Source organism: Rhineura floridana, chromosome 2, assembly GCF_030035675.1.
Source record: "Rhineura floridana isolate rRhiFlo1 chromosome 2, rRhiFlo1.hap2, whole genome shotgun sequence".
Classification (NCBI taxonomy): Eukaryota; Metazoa; Chordata; class Lepidosauria; order Squamata; family Rhineuridae; genus Rhineura; species Rhineura floridana.
The window spans coordinates 156193465-156219177 of NC_084481.1; the positions used below are offsets into that span (position 1 = coordinate 156193465).

Genomic DNA, 25713 nt, shown 5'->3' on the forward strand with positions numbered 1-25713 from the left:
GGGGGTCAAGATGTTTTTGAATGGAGGCATGTCTCCAGCTTGTTTTCAGTCCTAAGAGGTTAAGGAAGGAAGGTTTTTCTTTGTTTTTAGGTTGGACCTTTTTCATGATTACAAACCTGCTCCCCCAATTCGAAATTGGTGGCAGGCAGGCTGAAAAGAGACTTTTTCATTTTGATTGCAAACTGCCGTATTCATGTATCATACAAAATCCCATCTGAGCCTGCACTGCAGGCCCGTGCCCGAGAAAAGGAAAAAGCCAAGAAGGCAGTTTCAGGACTCTTGGAAACGTTGCACTGAATTCCCATGGAAGAAGACAAGGCGGAGGGGGCGGGAACTGGGACCGGGCCAGCGTTCGGGGTCTCTTCAGCAACTTGGGCCCAGCTTGAGTTTGCCCCCTTAAGGGCCCGACCGCCTTTTGTCTGCAACTCCATGAGGGAGAGAAGGAGGAGCCTTGGAAGTAACTTTGGGCTCCCCAATCTACCTTTTGTGGTCAGCTGGGCGTGACGTCAGGGGCCGCCGCCGCGCGCTGCAAGGTTGTGTCCACATGTGACCAGCTTAAACTAGTTCTGAAGACACAAAGGGAAAGGAAAGAGAGATAAGGAGCCAGATAGCAGGGCAGGCGGTGGAGCAGTGCCAGCCGAACGGCAGGAGAAGCGGGAGGAACAGCCTTCGCCAGGACACTGACCGAGGCGCCGGCAATTAAGCCCGCAGCATCTAGCCAGGCAAGTCACTGGGCGAACTCTTGCGCGCGAAACTTCACCGTTGCCCGCGGGCGGAAGCGGGAGGCCGGCGCCCAGTTGCGCCTGGCGATGGACGATGCGCTCCACAGATTGGCGCCGGCGAAGGGAGGGGGAAATCGACGACCACGAGTCCTTCACATGCAGCCCAAGAAATAGGAATCTCAGCGTTGGCAGACCTTCTTGGTTGCATTTCTAAGAGCTTGCTCTTCCCAGCTCCCTAAAGCGCTTATAGTTGTGATTCCTCAAGAACTTTTGTTGTAGCAACCCCGAATGAACATCTTTCCCGGGACTCCCATTTCGATCTCTCAGTTCCGGTGCAAACTTTTAAGGAGAAGGAGGTGGGGGTTGGGGGAAGAGATTTCATTTGTGGAGGAAGCTCCTCCATAAGTGAAAGGGGGCTACTTTTTCTCTGCGCTACCGGAGCCTCTCCAGCTTTGAAAGAAAAGGGCAGAGATTATCCTCAGCTTGAGGCACCTTCTCGCAGGGAGTGCGCTTTACTGGTGGGGATAAGAAAAGCGGCATAATAGCATTTCAAAGCTGATCCCTTTCCCCGTATCCCCCCGCGCCCCTCCTGCCCATTGGTTGTTTTCTACCCGGCCCTATAACTTTTATAGTGGAGGGAGGCATCTGATCAATTGTGTGTAACTTTTTGGCAGCGAAAACTTGTCTCGGCAAGAGGCACTTTGCTTGAGAGGCTGGATGCTGAGATGCCATGCTGCTGAGCGCACTAGTGCTGCCCGAAGAGCAAACATGTATCTCTCTAGTTCTCCCTGGCAAGCTATAGGGTGAAGAGGAAGGGCTAGAAGTGAGAAGACTCTTCTTTGGGTCTGATTCTGCCACCGTGCTCCGATGCTTAGGATGCAGGTCTGTGTCTTCTTTGTATCCCTACCAGGGACCATTGCTTCTCTGTCCTGAGAACCAGGTTGCTTGTACTATCTGGCATCACATATTGATTGAGTGAGTGATATATATCCCCACCCTTCCTCCCAGCAGGAGCCCATATGCAAGATCACACTCTTGGTCTCTGAAAGAACAGAGACCTATGCCAACATATAGTGTGTGTACATATTATTGCATGTGTGCTCTGAAGGGGGGAATCCACCATTTAACTGTTCTGATTGTGCTAAAGCATGAGCGCTGAGTTAGTTAAGTGAACTAGAGCCTGCACCCTGAGTGTCTTTAGGAAACTTTCTTCTAGCCTGACACACATCTCTGTAGAAGTGCATCTGGATCACTTTGCTTCTGCCACACTCTAATCTGGATTGTTTGGGCTAACGACCAGAGATGTGAGTGTGTCCCTGATCATTGTAAGGGTCTCCAGCAGATGACCTTCAGATCCCACCCAGTTCTAAGGCAATTGAGGTTGTGGATTGGGGTCTCTATTCATTCAAGCCCCACAGTTTGTTTTATGATTATGCAAGGAGAGAGAATTTCAATGGCTACCAGTCATTTCTTCTGTTGTGGTTGAGACACTGCTGCACATTTCCTCTCAGTACTTGTTGGAGTTTAGCTATGAAGCAAAGGGACCTCACCCAGCATGGTATTCCCAGGGCCAGGCATTTTGGGACCTAAGAATGCATGTAATGCAAAATGAGGAGCTTCACTCTAAGCTGTACACCTCTAGTCAAAAGCCCCTCCACTTGGATCTGTTCCAGCTTGGAGAAGAATGAGAGAAGGTGGTGGTTATACATCATCTGTCCGTCCCCCCCCCCCGTTCAAAGAAGGAAGTATCCTGATGAAATTAGGACACCTCTCTCTCTCTCTCTCTCTCTCTCTCTCTCTCTCTGTGTGTGTGTGTGTGTGTATATATATATATACACACACACACGTACATACACACACACACACATACATTCAAAGTGGGTGGTCAGTCTTTAAAGCCCCTTTTCAGTAGCTGTTGCAACCGTGGTTCAGAATCCTACTCGACAAGGGCTTCCCCCAGAGCTCAGCATGTTTTCTCTTCCAAGCCTTGGCCCCAGTTTGTTTACCACTGGGACTTTATCCAGACTTCTGCTAGAACAGATGAACAGCAGAGATGCAAGGCTGCATCCTGTAGGGAATACGCTTTACTGACACTGCTGTTCTGGGACGGTCTCCACACCCAAAGCCTGAAAGATCTGGAGAACAAGTAGGTACTGAGGTAATTCCTGCCCCCTCACCCCCACTCCAGTAACTCCTCTGGACCTTGGGCTATGGCCAGAACACATAGAACTGTGCATTTTAAAAAAGCCCTCTGAATTCTGGAAATGCTTGTACAGCTGGAATTCAAACCACTTGCCATACATTTACCAGCTTTAGGTGCATTGTTCTGTCTGGATATAAACCATAATAGTGTTGAGACCTCTGGATGTGTCTCCAAATGCTGTCCTACCCTTGAGTTTTTCTATAATAGTAATAATATACATGTTCCCTTGCAACTCCTCCCCATGCTGTGATTTGTTGGAGTTTGCTTCTAAAATGTGGGAGGTGTCCTTGACCAGTTGTGCTTGGAGATGATAAACTTATTGGGAAGACCTTCACCAGAAAAGTTACTTTTCTTCCATGCCGCCGGGGCAGTGTTCCTGTTATTTTGCTAGTCAAAGCGATAAGTCAGGAACACCCATGTCTTCCTGTCTGTCTTTAGCTCTGTTCCTGAGCTGGTTATGACTAGTCCTCTATGAGCTGACTCCACCTTAGAGAAAACAAAAGCCTCCTTCTGTACCCCACCCCCTTAAAGTCACCTTTATTTATTTTTCCTTTATATCCCACCTTTCCTCCAAGGAGTTCAAGGTGGCATACATGGCTCTCCTCACAACAACCCTCACAATTGAGAGATTGTGACTGGCCCGGGGTCACCCAGTGGGCATCATGGATGAGTGGGGATTTGAATCTCTGTTTCCCAGATCCAAGTCCAACACTAACCACTACACCACGCTGGTACTGTTTAACATTATCTTCCTCTTTCTTTGGTTTCAGTGTTTGAAATGCCTCATTCAAAAGAGCACACCACTTACTTATTTTCCTTGTGTGGCTGCACAGTCTAGAGTTGTGATTTTTTATTGGGTGCTTCCAGTTTTGTTTTATTTTTTAAGTGCCAGATATGCACCTGATGCTAGCAAGCCAGATAGGGGACTATGCCAGCCGCTTGCCGATACTAGGAGAATGAATGCAGGTAGGGCAGCCTCAAAGGACGGAAACGTTTTTGCAGTGTTTGGTGCTTCTTCCTTGACCATGCAATTCTGCCCCAGCCTACTCAGAGGTAAGTCCTATTGAGTTCAGTGGGGCTTATTCCTAGGTAAGCATGTATGGCGTTGCAGCCTGAGGTATGTTGGGCTAAATCAGTGGGGAAAGAATCCCATCAGGATTCAGCCTTATGGAGTTTGTTTATGCCAAGTTTATCCTGGAAACAATAGCAATAGCGTTTGTTTCATTCTCTGTATAATATTGACATGTTTTATTGTTTGCTGTTTTAACATTTTATAGTACTGGTCATTGACCGTAATAAATGATTGAATGATTGAGCGAGGAAGAGGAGAGGGCTGAGAACTGAGAACGGTAAGAGAGGAGGCAGGGAAGGCAGGATCCGCAGCATGCCAGGAGACAGCCTGAGGGAAGGGAGGTAGGAGAGAGTGGAAGAACTGTGCATATGGTTGAGGCTGCTGCGCTTGGCTCTAGGAAATGGAAATCTGAGGAGGGTGCGTAACCGGAGGTGTATTTTTCTTAGAAGGAGAGAAACTGGGCCAAAGATGAGGGAGCGCAAAAGAGCCAAGAGGAGGAGTTTATAGTAAAACAGGTAGGAGAGGACAGGGAGAAGGCATGTGGTTGCTCTCAAAACAGAGGAGGAGGCAAATGCCAGAAAGAAGAGATGGGCAGTCAAGGAACCAAAACAATTCAGACTGGCTGCAGCTGCCAGATGTCCCAGACTTAATTTAAGGGATCTCTTTTGTTTGAAGGTTTTGTCCCTCCAGACTCACAAAATATATTTTACCTCCCTCATTTTGGACCCCAAGCTTTTCAAAGTGTTCAGTTGTTTCTTCAGAAATTTGGTTCTGATAACTTTCCTGAATGCAGGGGAAGAAGGTAAATGTGAGTCCTGCATAATGATAAAAGTGAATTACATGTCTCTCAAATTTCCATGTAGCTTCACCTGGCAGTCTGCACTCACTGAGAAATTTGGTGAAATGTTGTTCACAAGTTTTGGGGATCTGTTGATTTCCACACACTTTCATTCAGAGTGAGTTAATGTGATAAATCCAACCATTTTCTGTGTGATATTCTACAGCTATCCTACAATCATTTGTGCACACCTGGGGACTCTTTTTTCTTATAATATTCCTGCCTTCCTCACCTTGTTAGGTGATGAACTAAAAATGAAATAAGAGAGAACGATACCATAACACGTGTCACATCAGCACTTGTGGCAAGTAATCGCATCGACAGCTGCAGCGTATCGCATGAAAACTGATTCTTGCCATTGAACTGGATGTGTGAACTCCTCAATTTGAGTCACACCCACACCATACATTTAAAGCCCTCTTATACCACTCTAACAGTCATTGCCCCCTCCCCCCCGATCCTGGGAACTGTAGTTTAAGGGTGCTGGAAACTGTAGCTCTGTGACCGGTCTCCTTAACACTCTTAACATATTACACTTTCCAGGATCCTTTGGGCGAAGTCATGACTTAAAGTGGGATAAGGGTGTTTTAAATGTGTGGTGTGGATGTGACTGCCAGAGAGATAAGGAAAAACGTATACACAGTTCACTTGCAATAGAGTGGATCATGAGTTAGTTTTGGGGATTGAAGGCATTGGTTCAAGTTCCAACTTGGTCATGAAACTTGCTGTGTTTAGCCTACTTTATGGTGCAATCCTGTATGTGTCTACTTAAAAGTAAAACCCATTGAGTTCAGTGAGGCTTACTCCCAGGTAAGTGAGTATGGGACTGCAGATGGTTGTGGTGGTGATAATTGAGATAAGTATTTTTTTTAGTTTCAGAAAGATTTTCTCATAGATTCTCACATGCCCTCTTGCAGACTGGGCATAGTGAATGAGGAGAACGTCTGGGTTTGAGAAGGAAGCTCATTTCATGCCCCCAAGGCCAGATATTGCATATGGTGGCCCTGCTTTCTAATTCTTTATCCCATCTGCCATCCTTCAACATTTATGCAGCAGGAGAACTAGGAATGATTAAAAATTAGTTTTGCACAATGAGCTGGGATTAGAAAGGAGACAAGCATGAATTAATATCCCCAAAAGTGGGAGCAGCCCATCCTGAGAGATTCTGTCTGGAAGAAAGGTGAGTGGTGCTCATATTTTGGAGCAAATACAGATGTCTTCCAGGACAGAGAAGATCCCAAACATCTTGATTGATGGGGACTTGACAGTGTTTCCTGTTTTGAGAGACATTTGGATGATTCCAATAAAAGTCTGTTTTCCCCCACTAGCAGTGTAGGAGCATCCCACCATCAGCAATGTGTTATGTCATTGAGGAGAGGATTGTGTTTTCTTCCCATCCTTTGCTGAGATCCCTGCGGAGACAGTATGCATGCTGCTTGACTTCTGCAAGCACTAAAATCCAGGGGGGCAGGGGAAAGCTGCTAATGACCCCTCCCACCTGTTTGGGGAAACTAGTACCTAGAGGAAGAAGTCAAATACATTGGCTCAAAGGTTTTATAAGGGTATTGATAGCAAAACACTACTCTTCTTCACTTTGAGTCGAATCCTGTGCCTGTTAAAACACAGAAGTGAGTTCCAAAGATTGAATAGGACTTGCTCCCAAGTAAGTAGGTGTGCATGGGATTGAAGCCATAAAGTCTTGCGTTGCCACTGTGAAGGAGTTCAGTGCATGCAGAATCGCTCATCTGGTGGAGAGGAGGCAGTGCAACATCTAAATCTCAAAAGTGCTGACAACTGGGTTAGAAGTGACACCTGGAGGAGATCTTGCCTGGGAAAGAAGAGAAGCCAGGGAAAGCTAATGAGCCCCTCATTATTGTGTTTGGCACCTACGATCCCATTCCAGCATCACCCAGAGGTTTTCCATGGACTTGGTCCAGGGTTAGACAAATCCTTGGCAATCCTGACTGTTGCCAAAGCATGTCTAAATTTTCGACTACAGCTCAGCATGTGCAGCCTGTGAGGCAAAAGAGTTAGCAGGAATGAGGTATGCTCCAAGACCTGAATACATGAAGAAAATGTGAGGGGTATATAATGACCTATCAAGGATTCAGGAAGGACTGCTCACCAAAAATAGCATAGCTTTGTGGGAGGAGGGAGGTTGCCACAAATGTTAGATTGATCTTACTAGTTTTAATTGTGCAAGTCTGTGGTTTGTTTGTTTTACTCATTTTTCCCCTGAATGCAGTAGAATGTCCAATAGTGTATAATTTTTCCATTAATTTCTGCCTCATTCTGCAGCACTGTACAGCTTGTAAAAACATTATCTCACAAAGGAAGAGAGAACCTTATTGCAATACTTAGCCAGAGGAATGAATGAGAGAGAAAAATTCTGCAGCAAATGTTTTGATTTTGGGAGGGGTTATCTAATACACACACACACACAGGAACGAAATTTAAAAGGGAAGGAATAAGCCTATGGTTACTGGCCCTTTTCTGTATTTCTTCTACTGGCTTTTGCTCTCTTTTCACTTCAGGTGAGTTCACGGTAACCCTGAGCCCATCCCTTAACTTAAGCTTATTTGAATTGTAAAGGACATAATGCTCACACTCTCCTGAGGAGCAACAAGATACCTGTTCCCACAATTAACAGCAGTCAGGATGGTGATAGTAATGTGCGATGCTGAGCGGAGCATGGCCTCCCACAATGAGCCTTCAGCAATTGATGGAGCACAAATCAAGCCCTGACTCTTAAGGACGCTTCATACAATACAAAATTGGATTAGTCACTTGCATGTGTGTGTGTTTTGTTGCTATCTGTGCTGACTAGTGTTCCCCCTTCTTTCCTTGCCCATTATACATCTGTCCTATTAGAGTCTGCATTTGAGGACTTGCATATAGTTATTCTGCTTACTTTGTAAAACGGAATCTGCAACAAGGTGAGTCAGTTTCCCTGCTTCTGGTCCTAGCTATGGCCACTCTCAGTTGTCCTATTGGATGGCATCCATTCCACAGCCAAACATGCTTGGATTCAGGTGGTTTTGTCTTGCCATATTTTAATTCCAGCCCCCTCCTTTCATTTGTCATCCAGTATACATGCTGAATGTGTTCCTTCAGTTTGCTCTTGATTTAATCACATTTTAATGGAAGTAGGCATTCTCTGCCACTGCTTATTTGGGAGATTGGTCATGTTTCTGATAGCAGTCGCTGTGGAGGAGACAGAATGCTGAAGCTGGAGAAAATGGCAGACTGCAGGCAATGCCAAGAAGGGAAGAGCAGAGGACCAATGACATAAGTGAATGAAAGATATCAGAAAAAGAGCAACATTTTTCTGCTTGATTTTGAAGTGACCAAGGGAGAAAACTGAGCATGATCTGTGTTTCTTTTTTGCATGGAGAAAAGGACAGTTGGAGGCCCAGGAAGCCAAGACGATAGAACTGCAATAGCCCAAGCCAGAGGCTACCAGTCAGTAGAATTTGTAGCACACCCAAGTCAGATTGCATCAGAAAGATAATAAAGCCGAAATGAAGGAAGAAACTGGTTCTTGTAGGGATCCTCTCACACTTAACTAAGCATGTAGACCAGGTTCAGACATTTGTCCCAGAGTTTACAAACTATAGTTTACTATCAGGCTTGTACCCCATGTTGCTTGGGAATTCTAATAAACCAAAAAAATCAGTGCAGTTTTGAAATGTTTGGCCTGCCACCTTGATTCAAATTGGTGTCTAGTTGAATCCAAACATAGACAAAAACCTGCTGTTTAATCTCAGGAACCATCATACAAAATTGGGTTGCTATATCTTAAGAGGTGTGCAAATGCATAGCAGATAGACAAACTTCTTTCCAAAATATATAACAGATGGAGCCATGGACAAACACGGTGGCCACATACTCCTCCCTTGCCCCTCACTCATACACTGGCTTTGGGTCTGGAGATACTGCATGCATTAATTCAGAGCTCCCCATTATGTCCAAACAGGTGGACTCTGTTTTAATGTCAATTCCTCCTACTGGGAGGAAGGGCGAAATAGAAATTTACATATCAGGATAATAAGCAAGGATCTGATCTGATTTAACATTACAGTTCAAGAAGGAAGTACACTGGATAAACCTACGTTAACATGTATTGTCTTTGCTTTCATATTTAAGCAATTGTTTTCCTACATTTTTGCAACTAGTTGCAGTCATTACTAGAGTTGTCTGTTGCAGGAGAAGAGAATGAGGAATCCTCTAGCAATCATGTGAGCTGAGTTGGCCTCCAGGCTCATGCATGGTTCCTCTGCAGGACTGTAGAGCACTTTTCCACAGTGAAAAAAACCACATTAATAATGAGAAGACAAAGATGATCTGGTGAATAACATATGTTAGCTATCTGGTGGGGAGGGTCATTCAGAGTGGGTAAATTTGTTACTTTGGTCTCATGCCCTACCAGGAGCTTCTGAATCAGGAAGACTATGTGGGATGTTCTTTAGGATGCACACCTTAACGTGGTGAGGGGGTTTGAGAGTGTTGAAGAAGCTGAGAGCAATGCCTTCAGGAGTCTAGACCAAGAGGCCACCCATGGTGGAATGGTCAAAGTTGAGACACCAGACTAAGATGCATCCAAACTCAGAGGAAGGCAATGGTAAACCACCTCTGAATACCTCTTACCACGAAAACCCTATGAACAGAGTATCCAAAATGCAACACGAGATAGTGCTGGAAGATGAGACCCTCAGGTCAGAAGGCACTCACCAAGCTACTGGGGAAGAACAAAGGACAAGTACGAGTAGCGCTGTGACTAATGACGCAGCTTGGTCAAAGCCAAAAGGAAGCCCAGAGGCTGATGCGCACAGATGCGAAAGGAGAGTCCGGAGTTGTACGACGCAAACAATAGGAACATGGAATGTGAGAAGCATGAACCAGGGAAAGTTAGAAATTGTCAAGAAAGAAATGGAGCGTATCAACATTACAATACTTGGCATGAGTGAATTAAAATGGACAGGAATGGGACATTTTCAATCAGGCAACTACAAAATATTTTATGCAGGAAATGAGAAATCAAGAAACGGGGTCGCTTTAATAGTGAGAAGTGATGTAGCAAAGCAATTGGGAGCTACAACGCAAGGTCTGAGCGAGTGATATGAATGAGATTAAATGGGAAACCTATTAACTAACCATCATCCGAGTCTACGCTCCAACATCAAACACAGAATAATAATAATAATAATAAATTTAATTTCTTCGTCGCCTATCTGGCCAATGGCCACTCTAGGCGACTTACAAAATTGTTAAAATACAATTAATAAAATACAGTAATACAATATAAAAAACAACACATCTGCAGCAACAATATTAAAACTGGGCAGGAGGCATTTCAGTTATAACAATTAACCCTCCCCGGATACCCCGAAGGCCTGCTGAAAGAGCCAGGTCTTTAAGGCTTTCCGAAACACATTTAGGGAAGAGGCGTGCCGGAGATCTTGTGGGAGGGAGTTCCAAAGAGTGGGGGCCGCCACTGAGAATGCCCTCTCTCTTGTACCCGCCAATCTGGCTGTTTTTGTTGGCGGGATTGAGAGAAGGCCCTGTGTGGCCGATCTTGTCGGGCGGCATAATTGGTGGCGTTGAAGGCGCTCTGTGAGATAAACTGGGCCGGAACCGTGTAGGGATTTAAAGGTCAATACCAACACCTTGAATTGGGCTCGGAAAACAACTGGTAGCCAGTGTAGGTCGAACAACACTGCTGTGATGTGATCTCGGCGGCGACTATTTGTAAGTAGTCGAGCCGCTGCATTTTGTATCAGTTGTAATTTCCAGACCGTTTTCAAGGGTATCCCCATGTAGAGCGCATTACAGTAGTCCAAACGAGAGGTGACTAGGGCGTGTACCACTAGTGGGAGCTGGTGAACAGGAAGATAGGGTTGCAGCCTTCGTATGAGGTGTAGTTGGTACCAGGCTGCCCGGCTCACTGCCGAAATCTGAGCCTCCATGGACAGCCTGGAATCAAGCACAACCCCAAGGCTGCGGACCTGCGAAGAAGAAGAATTGTAGAGAGTTTATGCAGAAGTACAGGAGGAAATTGATCACACACCAAAACAAGATATGATGATAATCATGGGGGACTGGAATGCAAAAGTAGGGAACAGAGAAGAACTGGGAATTGTGGGGAAATGGGGCTTAGGAGACAGAAATGAAGCAGGAGAAAGAATTCTGTGAAGCCAAGATTTGTTTCTTCCCAACACATTTTTCGAGCAACCAAAAAGACAACTGTACATGTGGACATCACCAGATGGTCAATATAGGAATCAAATTGATTATATAATTGGAAATAGAAGATGGAGAAGTTCCATACTTTCTGCAAAAACAAGACCAGGAGCAGACTGCGGTACAGATCATGAACTGATCGTATCGAAAATCAGAGTAAAGCTAAAGAAGAACAACAAAGCAATCATAATGCCAAAATACAATGTAAATAACATCCCAGAAGAATATAAAGATCAAATAAGGAACAGATTTAAACTTAGTTGACAGAGAACCAGAAGAACTATGGACTGAAGTCAGGGATATTATCAGGGAAGAACGCAAAAAGACAATGCCTCTTGTTAAAAAGAGAGAAAGACCTCAATGGATGACCGAAGAAACTCTTAAAATGTTAAAGAGAGAAAGAAAGCAAAAGCAAAAGGAGATAGAAACACTGTCAGAATCCTAAATGCAACTATACAACGACTAGTATGTAGGGACAAAGAAAACTATTACAATAGTTATTGTATAGAAATAGAAAAGGACAACAAAAAGGGAAGAACAAGAGCCCTATTCCAAAAGGTTAGAGAAATGAAAGGAAAATTCAGACCAGGAGTAGGGATGTTGAATAATCCACAGGGGAACACACTGACTGACCGAGATGAAATAAAAGAAAGATGGAAGCAATACACTGAAGAACTCTATAAAAGAGATGCCAGGATGGCAGATTCATTCATGGAGGAACCATATGATGAAGAACCAGAAATTTTAGAATGTGAGGTGAAAGCCGCTCTTAAAATTCTTGGAAGAAACAAATCACCAGGAACAGATGGCATACCAACAGAGTTGCTACAAGCTACTGAGACTGAATCTGTCCAAATTTTGACAAAAAATTGTCAGCAAATATGGAAAACTAAACAATGGCCCACAGACTGGAAGCGTTCAATATACATCCCAGTTCCAAAGAAAGGGGATCCCAGGGAATGCAGTAATTATCCAGCTATTGCCTTAATATCCCATGCAAGTAAAGTAATGCTCAAGATTCTATAACGAAGGCTCTTACCATATATGTAGTGAGAAATGCCAGACCTCCAAGCTGGATTTAGAAAGGGAAGAGGCACCAGAGATCATATTGCAAACATACGTTGGATAATGGAATGGACCAATGAATTTCAGAAGAAAATCACCCTGTGCTTTATAGACTACAACAAAGCCTTTGACTGTGTAGATCTTGAAAAACTATGAAATGCTTTAAAAGAAATGGGGTTGCCACAGCATCTGATTGTCCTGATGCGCAACCTATACTCTGGACAAGAGGCTACTGTAAGGACAGAATATGGAGAAACCAATTGGTTCCCAATAGAAAAGGGTGTGAGACGGGTGTATTTTATCACCCTATTTGTTTAATCTGTACGCAGAACATATCATATGGAAAGCAGGATTGGACCAAGATGAAGGAGGTGTGAAAATTGGAGGGAGAAACATCAATAATTTAAGATATGCAGACGATGCCATACTCTTAGCAGAAACCAGTAATGATTTGAAACGAACGCTGATGAAAGTTAAAGAGGAAAGCACAAAAGCAGGACTACAGCTGAACGTCAAAAAGACTAAGGTAATTACAACAGAAGATTTATGTAACTTTAAAGTTGACAATGAGGACATTGAACTTGTCAAGGATTATCAATACCTTGGCACAATCATTAACCAAAATGGAGACAATAGTCAAGAAATCAGAAGAAGGCTAGGACTGGGGAGGGCAGCTGTGAGAGAACTAGAAAAGGTCCTATCACTGAACACCAAAGTCAGGATCATTCAGACCATGGTATGGATGTGAAAGTTGGACAGTGAAAAAGGTGGATAAGAGAAAAATCAACTCATTTGAAATGTGGTCCTGGAGGAGAGCTTTGCGCATACCATAGACTGCGAAAAAGACAAATAATTGGGTGTTAGAACAAATTAAACCAGAACTGTCACTAGAAGCTAAAATGATGAAACTGAGGCTATCCTACTTTGGACACATCATGAGAAGACATGATTCACTAGAAAAGACAATAATGCTGGGAAAAACAGCAGGGAGTAGAAAAAGAGGAAGGCCAAACAAGAGATGGATTGATTCCATAAAGGAAGCCACAGACCTGAACTTACAAGATCTGAACAGGGTGATTCATGACAGATGCTATTGGAGGTCACTGATTCATAGGGTCGCCATGGGTCGTGGTCGACTTGAAGGCACATAACAACAACATGTGGGATAGACAGATCATATGGCTGCTTATGACATCACTGCCAGCAACTCCTGGGGATCATAGTGCTGCTGTAGGAAGCAGAAGCATCATCTGTCCAGCCAGCATGGTGCAGTGGTTAAGAGTGTTAGACTAGAACTGGAGTGACCCAGGTTCAAATCCCCACCAAACTGTGACGCTCACTGTGTGACCTTGGGCCAGTCACTCTCTCTCTTTCAGCCTAACCTGCACCACTGGGTTATTGTGAGGAGGAGAAAACCACGTATTATACCTTGAATACATTGGAGGAAAGGCAGAGTATAAATGTAACAGATAAATAAAATTTCACTTGGTTCAAAATTTGCCATTGTGGCGCATGACTTGACCACACAATGGCAAGAACTATGCTTCAGACCTCATGTAAGAATTGGCCCAGACTGAAAGTCCCTCCCTGACAAAAAAAACCCTCCAACAAACATAACATATTTACATATTATCCATGTTATGCTCTTGCTGTTCATCTTTCCTAAAGAACTTCAACTTTACAGTAGATGGTCACAGAAGAGAGCATTTAGGTTTTTACTCGCTAGGTTCCTGTAGGTCAGTTCCCAACCCTGACAGCCACCGGTCTTTGCCTTGTTAAAACTCCCTTTGGTAGATAAATGCCTCCAGCTGTAACCACATCTGGGAAGTCTATGGTCAGGCATTCTACTCACAGCAGAGTTTGGAGCGGGGCCACTAGCAGTGCTGAGCTCCTGCCCTCTTGCCCCCACCCCCCTGGAGGAGAGAAGCTGGTGCTATGCCCAAGCAAGCCCTTGGCTTCCCTGAGGGCAGTTCCCAGCTGAAGGGGGGGGGTAGGGGAGTGGCTCTCATCCCTCAGGTTTTGCCCTCAGCTCCCTAGCCTGTGTAATTCTCTGTGACAGTTCAATTCAGAGGGAATCCAGCCGCTTCACAGCAACAGACTTACAAAGGGGGAGCCCAATGGAGCCTGAATAATGAAGAGAGCTGCTGTCTGCAGTGGGCTGCCTGGGGGACACAGTGGCGGAGGGGGCAAATCCGCTGACCTAGTGTTTCTTTTCCTCCATCCTCGGCTGTTTCTTTCCCCTACATTGAGCACGGCATCTTTCATCCCATTCTGTGATGCAGTCAGTTACTCCATGAGCTGCTCTGGCAGCGGGGGCAAAGGCAGAAAAGTCTCTCCACCAGTGCACCATGTTTGATACACTTCCAAGTTGCCTTATCCAAAGCACCATTTAGAATCTGCTTCTCTTTTCCTTCCCCTCATACTTTTGTTGCTGCTGCTGTTTCATTGGCATAGGGGAAAGAAGATTGAATATCCTGCAAGAGCATATGTTGGGGATGGGGAGAGATGCACCTGGGTAAAGAGAGAGAAGGAGACATATGTGTGTGACCGCATATGTGAAATGTGTGTTGTGTATGTTTAAGAGTGACAGGCAGGGAGATGCATGTGTGCCTGTGATCTATATGTGTGTACTCTTGTAAGAACAGCTTGTGTGGCCACCTTGTATATTTTCACTAGTGCTGGAGAATACCTGTTATTAGACAACAACCGTGTGTTTGTGTGTGTGTAAAATCAATATTGTGTGATTGCCACAAACAGGACCAACAGGACATAGCACTGAGAGCACAGGAAGAGGGAAAGCATGGGTGAGGCATTTTAAAATTGATCAACATATGAGTAGCAGCATCTCATTTTTTATGAAGAAAAAAGGAAAAAAACACTGGCTACCAGACTCACATTTAGTATATACAGAACTATGTGGATTCCACTGTGGCACTATCCAATCTTGAAATCATGTATTGGTCACAACATTGAGAATCTCTATATGCTTGTTTGTTTTTCCCTAAGGATTCTAGCCTTTAGATTCTGTGGACAATTTGAAATCTCAGAAGCCATAAAATGGCAGACCAGGATTTTCATTGGTTCACAGATTCAGCTTCAGTACTCTGCATGGTCCACTACTAAAAATTAGATTATGCAAAATAAGTAAAAACATGAACATGTGTGTTATGTATGCAAGTTGCACAATTGAGGGCTGTGAAGGGGCACAATTTTAACATTTTGTGTGTGGCTCAACCTTTTCTGTTTCAAACCAATTTATGAATTTTGTAATGAAAGTATTGAGGGATTGTGTAAGAACATCTATACTTAACAACCGAATGGAACTTGTGTCATCCACTTTCTTCTTGGGGTCCTTTGTGACCATTTTAGGACTAGTGGAACTGCAGCAGAAATCAGTGGAGGCTGTTTGTTGTGTAGGACATCAACATTTCACTAATTCACTTGATCCAACTAATGTGGCCTTTGGGGCTGCATTTCACATTCCAGTGGCACACAGAAGAGCTCCCCCTGGTGGTACAGTCATTTGCACAGGTATCTTCATGCCACTGAAAAGCCTTGCATGTATGGAAAAGGATGCCTTTGGGTGCACTAACAAATTCTGTATAACTAAACAGGTTCTTTGCTTTCTGGTCTCCTCTGTCACATTCCCTCGTCACCTCCTTTTGTGTGGGTGCACCAGGTGGATTATTTTGCTGGGTGTATCTTTTGTTTTTGATTATTTGATTGGTCATTCTTGCTGCTGGACTCTTCTGGGTGTGTAAGAATTGCATTCATGCCCTAATACCTGTTTTCATGTATTGGAGAAATTAATGAGCTGGGTAAAAAAAGAATCGGAGTCTTTCCTTTAATGTTCATATCAGCCTGTTTGTTAAAATAAAGTAATGGAGTTTTAGAAGAGAAATTGAAAGCTACCCACAGCTTCATTTTAGCTAGGTCGCAGATGAGCAGTACTTCACCAAATTGCCTGGAGAATACACTGCCACTCTCAACATCTGTCCTGGAGGCAGTTCTGATCTGTTGGTATACCATATAGACTTTTGTGGGCACAGATACATCCATAGCATATATGCACAATGCTACAGCTCAGGCATTTCCCTGCTGCTTCTCTACACCTGCAGTTTCCCTTCTTTATGGTGTCTGGGTGCATGCATGCGCGCACACACATGTACATACTCTTGCTTGCGCTCTCTCACTCTGTCTCAGCCTTGTTTCCATAGATAGTCCTTTTGTAGGGATATGGTAATAGGCTGACATTAAGAGAGCCAGCAGGGGGAGCAGCCTGCCTTCTAAAGCTCCACATGAGATCTAATTGTGTTGGGCTTTTATTTTTAATCTTCTGTTTTTGTTCTCAAAAACTGTGCCTGTCAGGGTTTCTTTTCCCACCCTGGATTCTTTTTGAGCTGGATAAAGGTTCCATGGCAGCTGAGATTCCGCCCCCCCCCACCTCGGGAAGCTTTGGCATTGGCGAGGTAGCCTGCTGAGCCCTAGATAAAAGAGGCAGTGGGAAATGATGGGACTGTGGGAGCATTTAAGGGGAGTGGGGCACAGGGCCTCACTATTGCCAGGCCGCAAGAAGCCCTCTGGCTTCCGAAAGGCAGGAGCAGCATAAATCCCTTTGGCAGGTTTGCTTTTTCCCTCCCCTGTTTCCACTTGGGTGCTTTACATTTGAATTCTGAGAAGGGGGATGCCGGAGACTGGAAGGGAGTTTGCAATGCTGCTCCTTTTTTTTTTTTTAATGGGGAGGTCCTGCATCTTGTTCAGTATCTGCCACAGGCCTATGAGATTGGATAGGTGTATGAGAGTAGCATCACTTTATTTGACCCAGAGAGCCAAGGCTGACTGTGAGGAGAAGTGCCCATTGATTAGCACCACTGTGGGAATGGTGTGTTTGTGTCTACGCAAGTGCAGGCCTTGTGCAGGCTTGGCAAATGGTGCAACACACAGCAGAACAAGAAAAGGTAGGCATCCAGGAGTGGCAAGAGAGTATTGCTACCAGCTATATTGCTCCCAGGGTGTTTCAGGCAAACAGCTCTTGGTCAGTTCACTCTTTCTATCCAATAACTTGCTCCAAAATGAGTTACACTTTTAGAAGCCATTAAGCTCGCTGGTCTTTTGGAGCCAGTTATTATAGTAAGTACAAAAGATGCAAGTCCTCTAAAGGAGAGCTATTTGTTGAAAACACATTGGGATTCATCCAGCCAGTATCAATACATTTCATTCCTGAACCCTGCTGGATTTCTGGCTTGCCACTGGAGTGGGAGGCAAAAAGCAGCCTATCTCACGGGAGGAGTTTGAGGACAGCTAAGAGAAGCAAGAATTGTAAAGTATTTTGTACCCCTAGAAGTGCTGTAGAAACTACTAGCAATAGTAGTTACCATTTTTAAAGACTGCTACCACTCCTGAAAAAGGGCAGTGCAACGGATAATTTTCCTATGGTAGTCCACCAATTATGCAAATGGAAAAGGCCCCTTTATTGCTTAGGCCAAGCTTTAAAAAGAAAGGAAAAGAACGGAATAACAATTCGACAGTAATGGAAGGAACAGCAGTAAGACTCATATGCTGAAAGAGGAAGGGGGTGCACATGTGCCATGTTGACAATATTTTGGTTCCCTAGCAAAAGTTTTAGAATACAGCCATGCCTTATGCTGGATTCCAAAGCCATGTGGGCCCCTCTTCATCCACACCGGCAGGGCCCACATTTGTAAGCCAGGCAGCCCTCTCCCTCCCTGAGCTTTGTCCCAAAGGTTTAGAGACATTCTGCTTCTCTTGTGCTCTAATTGCTATTCACACGGCATGTTCCCAGAAGCCTAGTTCTTCCATGTCGTAGTGTAGCCTCCAACCCTTTGTCCTTGCTTGCCCTTTGCTGTCCCTGAGCACAAATTCATGTGTGTTACAGGAACTTTGGGGGGAAATGTTACTCCATTCTGTTGCGGGTACAGATTTGTTTGTAAATGAGACCGTTTCCTCCTGGATACAGAAAGGCTATAGCAATCTATTCCCATGCACAACCCACCAGACTTGCGAAGCTATTTTCTTGTATTTGGGGTTGCTGACTTTTTAAAAAACTGTCTCCATTCCTGTGTCTTTCATTGCAGCCTGATATTCAGAAATGTAGCCTATGATGCTTTTGCTGGCATAGAGATGGAATGAGGGGGAAAGTGTTACCTTTCAATTTCTTCATGCTAAGCTGCAGTTCAAAGCACAGGAGCAAGCCCAATAGGAAACTGGACAACGCTGTCTGTGCTTCCCATCCTTTCAAGCCTCACGGCTCCACCTTCCTGCTTACTAGCTGCCCTGTTTGAATTTGGATATTCCTTTCACTCCAACATGCAAGGATTTGATGTGTGAGTTGATTCCTTATCCTTTCCTTGTACAGAATGCAGGTCCGTGGACTCTTTCTCCTCTTCGTTCTGATTCTTCTGGCAGCATCCTCTGAGGCTGGCAAGAATAAGAAAGGTGAGTTGAGTCACAGACTTCTGGTTGCCCAAGCAGAGTGAGGCCCTGTCTGCAGCCTGCTATTCCAAGGGGCTGCCTGCAGGTGGGAGGCAGGGGCTGCATGTAATGCCTCATAGCAGGTGGGGGGGGAAGGAGAGGCTGTTTGTAGTTCATTATAGTGATTGCCCGTTCCCCCATTGTGTCTGCAGATAAGGTGAAGAAAAATGGCTCTGATTGTGAGGAATGGCGCTGGGGTCCCTGCGTCCCCAACAGCAAAGATTGTGGCGTTGGCTTCCGGGAGGGTACTTGTAATGAGGAAACTAAGAAGCTCAAGTGCAAGATCCCCTGCAACTGGAAGAAGGAATTTGGAGGTGAGTGTGTGTCTGGCTCTGAGAGAAAAGGATGAGGCTTAGGGAATGGCACAGCAGTCTTAAATAGGGCCTTGGGAAGCCAGCCAGTTTACCAAACTCTGGGGAACTTGTGGTTCTTTGCCCAGAGTGGTACCACGCAGTCAGCGAGGAGAGTGCAGGCAGTCTTTGGGTCACGTGTGCACTGTGTGCTAACTCACTGCCAACTCTGATGCAGTGTTGGCTTTTGTTGTGTACAATGAGTTTGCAATAGATAATCTGCTCATTCCAGCATTTCTGTATTAGAAACATATCCTGTGGCTTCTGGAGGCAGCTGGGCTTTCCATAGAGATACATGGTTGTGGCTTCCAGCAGCTGTCATTCTCTTAAAGCAGCCTTTCCTGACTTGGGGCCCTCCAGATGTTGTTGGACAACAACTCCCTTCATCCCTGACCATTGACTGTGCTGGCTGGGGCTGATGGGAGTTGTAGCCCAACAACATCTGGAAGCAGCTGTTTGGGGGAAGATTATATACCAAGTCAGACTATTGGTCTATCTAGCTCAGTATCGTTTACATTGATTTTAGGCAGGAGTCTTTCCCACCCCAACCCGGAGACGCCAGGGATTGAACCTGGAACCTTCTGGATGCAAAGCATGTGCTCTACCTTTCTATCTTACTTCTCATCTGAGAGAGACTGATTATGGTAGTTGAAGGCCAGGAGGATTCTGGTAGGGGGACATGAATCCAAAGGGAAAGAAGATTATGATGGCAGTATGGGACTGAGTATCTTTTATCTGAAAATGCCATCATTAAGAACTAAAGTCAACTTCAGTTTTGTTTGCCTTCTGTTGAGTAACTGAATTACCTGGCCTTATTCAGTCCAATACTCTAAACTCCATGGCTATACCAGCATTTCCCAACAATGCTCAGGGCAGTGAGATCAAGGAGGATCCAAGAACGCAGAGGACAGCAAGTTATAGAAAAGAGCTTGGATCTGATTAGGGAATTGGGTGACTTGAATGCTGGCTGGGAATTCTCTACACTTTTAAGCCACTTTTCATACATTCCCTTTGTCCCTTCCTTTCTGTTCCAGGTATTTCTGCTATTCCCACTTCCTAGTTACATCCATGCTCCTGTGTCTGCTTCTTCCCTATTTAATCACATTGAAAAATTTGGCTGTGATTAGCTGGAAGAGAGCTTTGGCAATCAATGCTAACTTTGCAACATTCTGTATTTCCTCCATTGTGGATCCCTCCCTAATATATGTTTGCTGTTTAGATTGGAAAGTATACCAGAGTTTTATGGTTATGCTGCATTGATGCTTATCAACGCATCAGGCTCTTAGAAATTAACTTTGCTTTTTGAAGTCAGGTCTATAAACAATGAAGTTCTGGTTTCACAACAATGTTGTGCAGCAGTCACTACTAATCAATTTATCTTGATGTGGCTGATTCTGTGTACATCACATTGTATGTGTGATTGTATAAATAATACCCTGAACTATAGAATTCCCAATAACATTTGGATCCGGTGATTGTTGGGCCACATGGGCATGATTCAAGGCAATATGGTACGTTACCACGGTGAGCGCTCTCTAGGATATTAAGTGTCTCATGTACAGGCTGAGTTTTTGTTGTGGGTGGTATACAGATCTAATGGCTCTCAACTTCTCTCTTAGCTGATTGCAAGTACAAGTTTGAGAGCTGGGGTGGTTGTGACTCTGCAACAGGTCTGAAGTCTCGTTCGGGCACTCTGAAGAAAGCGCTGTATAATGCTGAGTGCCAGGAAACTATACAAGTGACTAAGCCCTGCTCTCCTAAGGCCAAGTCAAAATCCAAAGGTGAGTCTAAGCTCTTAGGGTCCCTTTTTTTCTACTCTTGGTAATTCCAGAAGAATATAACTGCTCCTGTGGGGAGCATGTTGGGTTACATCTTGCCAGTTACTACTTTACTTTTTGTTCCTCAGAATTTCTTTTGCCCAAGGACCATTCTTACTCTGTAAGAGGCCTTTGTTTCCTCAGGCATTTGGGTGCTTTGAAGCAAGACTTGCAAAACTAAACCCATGGACTGTGGTAGCAGTGGGGAATGATGGGCCTGCTTAGGACCACCAGGCCTCCCTGTTTGGTCCGCAACTTGCTTTGGCCCAAACCATGCCTACCTGCCCATCACCTGACATGACAATCACGTGCATGACAGGTAAAGCCACGGTGCCAAATTCAAAAGGGAGAATTGAGAGCTTACTCAGGTTCTTTTCCACCCCCTGCTTGAATCCAGTGCTTTTTGAATTTGGTGCTTTCTTCCTGTTCCCCTGCAGTGACAGAACAAGCCACCAAATTCAAAAGATACCAGCCTCAAGCTGGAAAGGAATGATCGGGAGCACACTTTGGAAGAATTTTCCTTTGCAACCACAGCTGGAGTTCAATCCATGTCCCAGATGGGATTCAAGGCATGACTGCAAAGGAAGAATCTCTGCAGCCCCAGCTTGAATTCTTATTAAACTTAATCTGTGGCTGCAAAGGAATAAAGGAAGAATCTGGAGCATGCTTTGGGTGCACGCCTGATTCCTCCTTTGCAGCTATGGGTTTAAATTTGAATCGCATGACATCAGGTGAGTGACCCCATCAACCTGTCAAAGTGGCCTGTGGATGGGGGTGGGTGGGCCTGTTCTGGTTGCAGCCCTCCAGCCAGATCCAGGTCCCCCCCCCCAAGACATTCTGACTCTTGGCTGAATAAATTCTTATTTGGATCTTTCATATTGGCCTAAATCTGCTGCCTGTGACAGGATACAAGGGTTTTCTCTTTCCTTTTGACTTTCTATCACATTACCTTGCTATGACCCTAGTATGGGATGTTTTTATATGTATGTGTGTGTTCATCTTGGCATGACAGTGAAAGTCCCCAGTCATTTCTGCTGGAAGGTGACTTGGTTCAAATTATTTACTATCAGGAATGGTCATCAGGAAATTTGAGTGATGATGATAATTCAAAACTAGCAGGGGTGTTATACCTTTAATACCACCAACTGAAATGTCACAAAGTAGGTGGGAAGCTGTCAAGTTTGCCCAAACTCTTCTTCAGGCACAACATCCATTGTCTTCTCTCCCTGCCTCCCCCCATACCTTTTGTTGTTTTGCTTGACATCTAGCCTGAAGAAGAAGTAGATGAACTTGAAAGCTTGCTCTCTATTTTTTGACATTTCAGTTGACTCTAATAAAGGTATTACTCTGCTGTTGCTTCCAGATTCCCTCTCCCCCATGGACCTACATGACTATGTGCATTATTCTCAGAAATTACCATGTTGCTCTAAAAATACTGGCAACACAATTGTGCATAGAGAATTGGAGCTGACCCGTTACCTAGTGTTTGTCTCACTGGTGTATTTATTTGTGCGGGCTTTTTACAAGGAAACATAGCAGTTCACAACCAGCCAAGTAAGAATATTACAGTTATGATGCCTAATGTGTTAGAGGAATCCAGAGCCCATGGTGTCTGTCCCACAGGAATGAATTTGTGCGAGAAGCTGGAGGCTTGAGTGAGGTGCCAATACATAGTAAAACCTTTTCACCTGAAGGCAAGTGCCAGTGTCCAAACAGGATGAACTCAAAAAGTGTCAAGGCTGGATTTACTCCAGGTACATAGCTTGTATGCTAATGCAGGCAAAAATATGAGTTAGGCAGCTAGCACGTTAGAGCTGGTGAATGAAATAAATGAGAATATCTGGGGCCTTCATTTGTGATGTGTTGTACTAAAGCTTTTCTACTTCTTGTTTTAAGCAGCCAGAAAAGGAAAGGGGAAGGACTAGAAGGATGGATACAGCCCCACTGTCTTCAGGACATGATGCCTGAACCCTGTTGGACACACACCACTTGGAGCTGCAGCGTGGTCCTTCCCAACTTGGCAGCGCTTTTGCCAAATCCCACTACTCTTCTGCCTCCACAACTTTGCCCTTAACTGAGATACCATTTCTAATCACAAGTTTTCTAGCGAGCAAGCCCGCCCTGTCTTGGAGAAGGTGCCATTTGCCTTCCCCTTCACGTCTCTCTTCTATCATGCTCTCTTCTCCTCCCCCCCCGGTATATGTGCCCCAGTACTCTTGCTCTGGTTTGTTTCACAGAATCCAGTATGATGTGTTTTGAGATGGGGCAGGGCTCTGCTAAGTTGTGGCTAGAGTTCTTCACCTTTGGGATCCTCTGTGAAAGCCAAATGGCTCTTTAACACAGCTCGTTCAAGCTTAGTGATGTCAGTGATTTCCCCATGCAACTTTGTCCTTCCATAGGCAAAGCTCTAAGTTAAGCTAGCCAAGGAAACTGTTTGGGGGAATGTAATGGGAGGGTTAACGCTGAGAAGTGGGGCATGTGTGTCGGTCTTACATTCCTAATAAGGTGACTGTGGGCAGTAGGAAGATTTTGCCCTTTTGACTCTCCTCAGCTGTATAAGGGGCTAAATCTGTGTCTACTGCCCATGGCACTTTGTGTCTGCTTTGCCCTTCCCCCTCCCCATCTCTCTCCAGTACAGGCTTCTTCGTAAGCCGATTCTCCATCTGGAAAGAGGTGTCTCTCTGTTTGTGTGTCTGTGTGTTTCTCTCCATGAACTGTGTTTAATCTTTCCTTCACCATCCAAGAAAGAGTCCTCATTCCTCCTGTCCCTTCTTCTCTGTATTTTTGCTGGGACGCTGCAGCCTTGTCCTCCTTTTACTGGAGCTGGGTAAGCCCTCTTTGCTTTTTACAGTTACCCCTCCTTTTCCAATAAAAGTCTTTTTATGAAAAAAAAGTTTTCTTTTTGGGGGGCGGGTCCCATTTCTGTGTCAAAGGGCTGCAAGCCCATGTACCAGAGAAGTTCCGGCTGTGTAGGAAGATCACAGCTTGCTAGGATGCACTGGATCCAATGCTACCTTGGAAAGGCGCATAGAGTCACTGTAGAAATATCACCACTTTGAGCTTGATAGCACTCTCTAGGCCAGGAAAAATCTGACAGACATTGACTGGAGGGCTAGGGCAAGGAATTTACTATCCATTCAGATTTCCCTGCTGCATTTTATTTTTAGGCCAATGGAGTGAGACACACTTGATGTTGGGATATTAAAAACAACTGCTTTAGGCAAGGTGAGAATAAATACATGGTTTCTCTGCCAAAAAGAGCTATGAGATGGTGTTAAGTTCCAGCTACCTGTCAACTTTCCAGAGTCAAATGGTCTGTCACAGGAAAACTCTCTGAATTCGTTGCTTCTCTGCTCAGAGGTGCTCAGACTAAGGACAGAGCATAGAGTGAAACAAAGTGGGATGCCACTGCCCTTAAAGAAGATTGCTATCTGTAATTTCCCTTGTAGCAGATGTGGGGAACCTCTGGCTGTTGGCCAGAGGTAGCCCAAAGGAACTCCTCATCCAGCTTGCTGTCCTCTCCAAAGCCCTACCTGCTCCTTGGCCCCTTTCCCATACTGCGCAGGGGTTTTTCCTGCCAGTTAGCTGAGCAGCACTGCAGATCTGGGGAAATCATGCTCAAGCTGAGGTTTCAATTACTGCAATCTTCTCCCTCCCCTTCCTTTCAGCTGATTGACAAGAAACGTCTGAGCAATGGGGAAGAGGGGTGGGCCTACTAAGAATCCTGCTGGTGAACCGTCCATGGAGAAAGAGATTTATGTCACCAGGGTGTGGATGTGGCTTTAACTCTGTCCACCAATTGGCATTCAGACCGCAGAGGTTTGCTCATGAGGTAATGAGGTTTGCCCTGCAAGGTAATTTCTTGTGGGCCTGCATGAATTAGTTCTGGCGTAAGACGTCAGCAAGGCAGCCACTCAGAGGCACAGGTTCAGATCAAGGCCCATAGATCCATCTCTGGTTTTTCTCCAGTTCAGTCGTTAATAAGGGGTTCATTTTTCTTATGGAAGACAATGTGGTCTTCTCTGTGCCCAGTAAGAATGCCTTGTAGACAACAAGGGAAGGAAGCATGCACAAACTGGAGGAGAGTCAATTTTTTTTCAGGTGCTGATTGTTCCTTAAATGACTTGGTGGAAATGTGTGGGCAGGCAAACTAGTGTGAATTTTTTGTGGACCAATAACATACATGCATCCTAAATTTCACAATAGAACTTAACCTTCATCTTAAATCAAGCCAAGTGTTTCTAAATTGCCTAGTTAATACCCAATTCCATCTGCGTTGAACAAGGAAAGCAAAGAACCTTCTCCAATTGGTGTTGAGTAATGGGCAACAAACAAGTAATCTGCCCAATATTTTACCAGTGGGAAAGTGACATTGTGTCTTTCGCTGATGATCACTAGATCAAAACTTCATTTTGAGAAATATTAATGGTGCTCCATTAGCAAAGGAGTAAAGTGCAGAAGTACTTATATATTCCGTTTAGAACAAGCAGTAAACATAAGCAAGATGACCCCATTCTCTGGTGCTGCCCTTCCATTTTGTGGACCTTTTGAAGGCTTCCACTGTCTGGCACACCTTCCTTGTTTTTGTCTTAAGTAGTTATTACCTATTCCTCATACTCTCCATACAATAAAGCTACCACTTTCCCTACAGTGGGAACCAGAGATTAGCGCTGGGTCAAAGCTATGGCCTTCCAGTTAAGTATGCAAACAGATGTTGTGGCATTCCTGAGATCCTCCATCCCTGTCCCCACACCTAAGAAAGCAGAGTTGCAACTAAAGCCAATATTTTACCAGCTGCTCCCTGGACTCCTTCAGCCTATTTCTAGCCTGAGATGTTTTCCTACTTCAGTCACAAAAAGAGATGGGTGAGTTGTCAAAAGCTTATTGAGTCATTTGTTGCTTTCTCTCTAAAAG

General features: G+C 44.7%; 1 protein-coding gene across 2 annotated transcripts; it reads left to right on the forward strand.

Annotated features, from left to right (window-relative positions):
- The first annotated feature begins 439 nt into the window (after positions 1-439).
- MDK (midkine) lies at positions 440-23692 on the forward strand. 2 transcript variants are annotated; one of them, XM_061610885.1, is made up of 5 exons: positions 440-722; positions 18517-18596; positions 18785-18946; positions 20602-20763; positions 22696-23692. In XM_061610885.1, exons 2-5 carry the CDS (start codon positions 18518-18520, stop codon positions 22722-22724), a joined length of 432 nt encoding a protein of 143 aa, XP_061466869.1. In that variant the 5' UTR covers positions 440-722; position 18517; the 3' UTR covers positions 22725-23692. The 2 variants fall into 2 exon arrangements, with proteins under 2 accessions (XP_061466869.1, XP_061466870.1); XM_061610886.1 differs by having other exon boundaries at positions 446-722; positions 22699-23692.
- The last annotated feature ends 2021 nt before the right edge of the window (positions 23693-25713 follow it).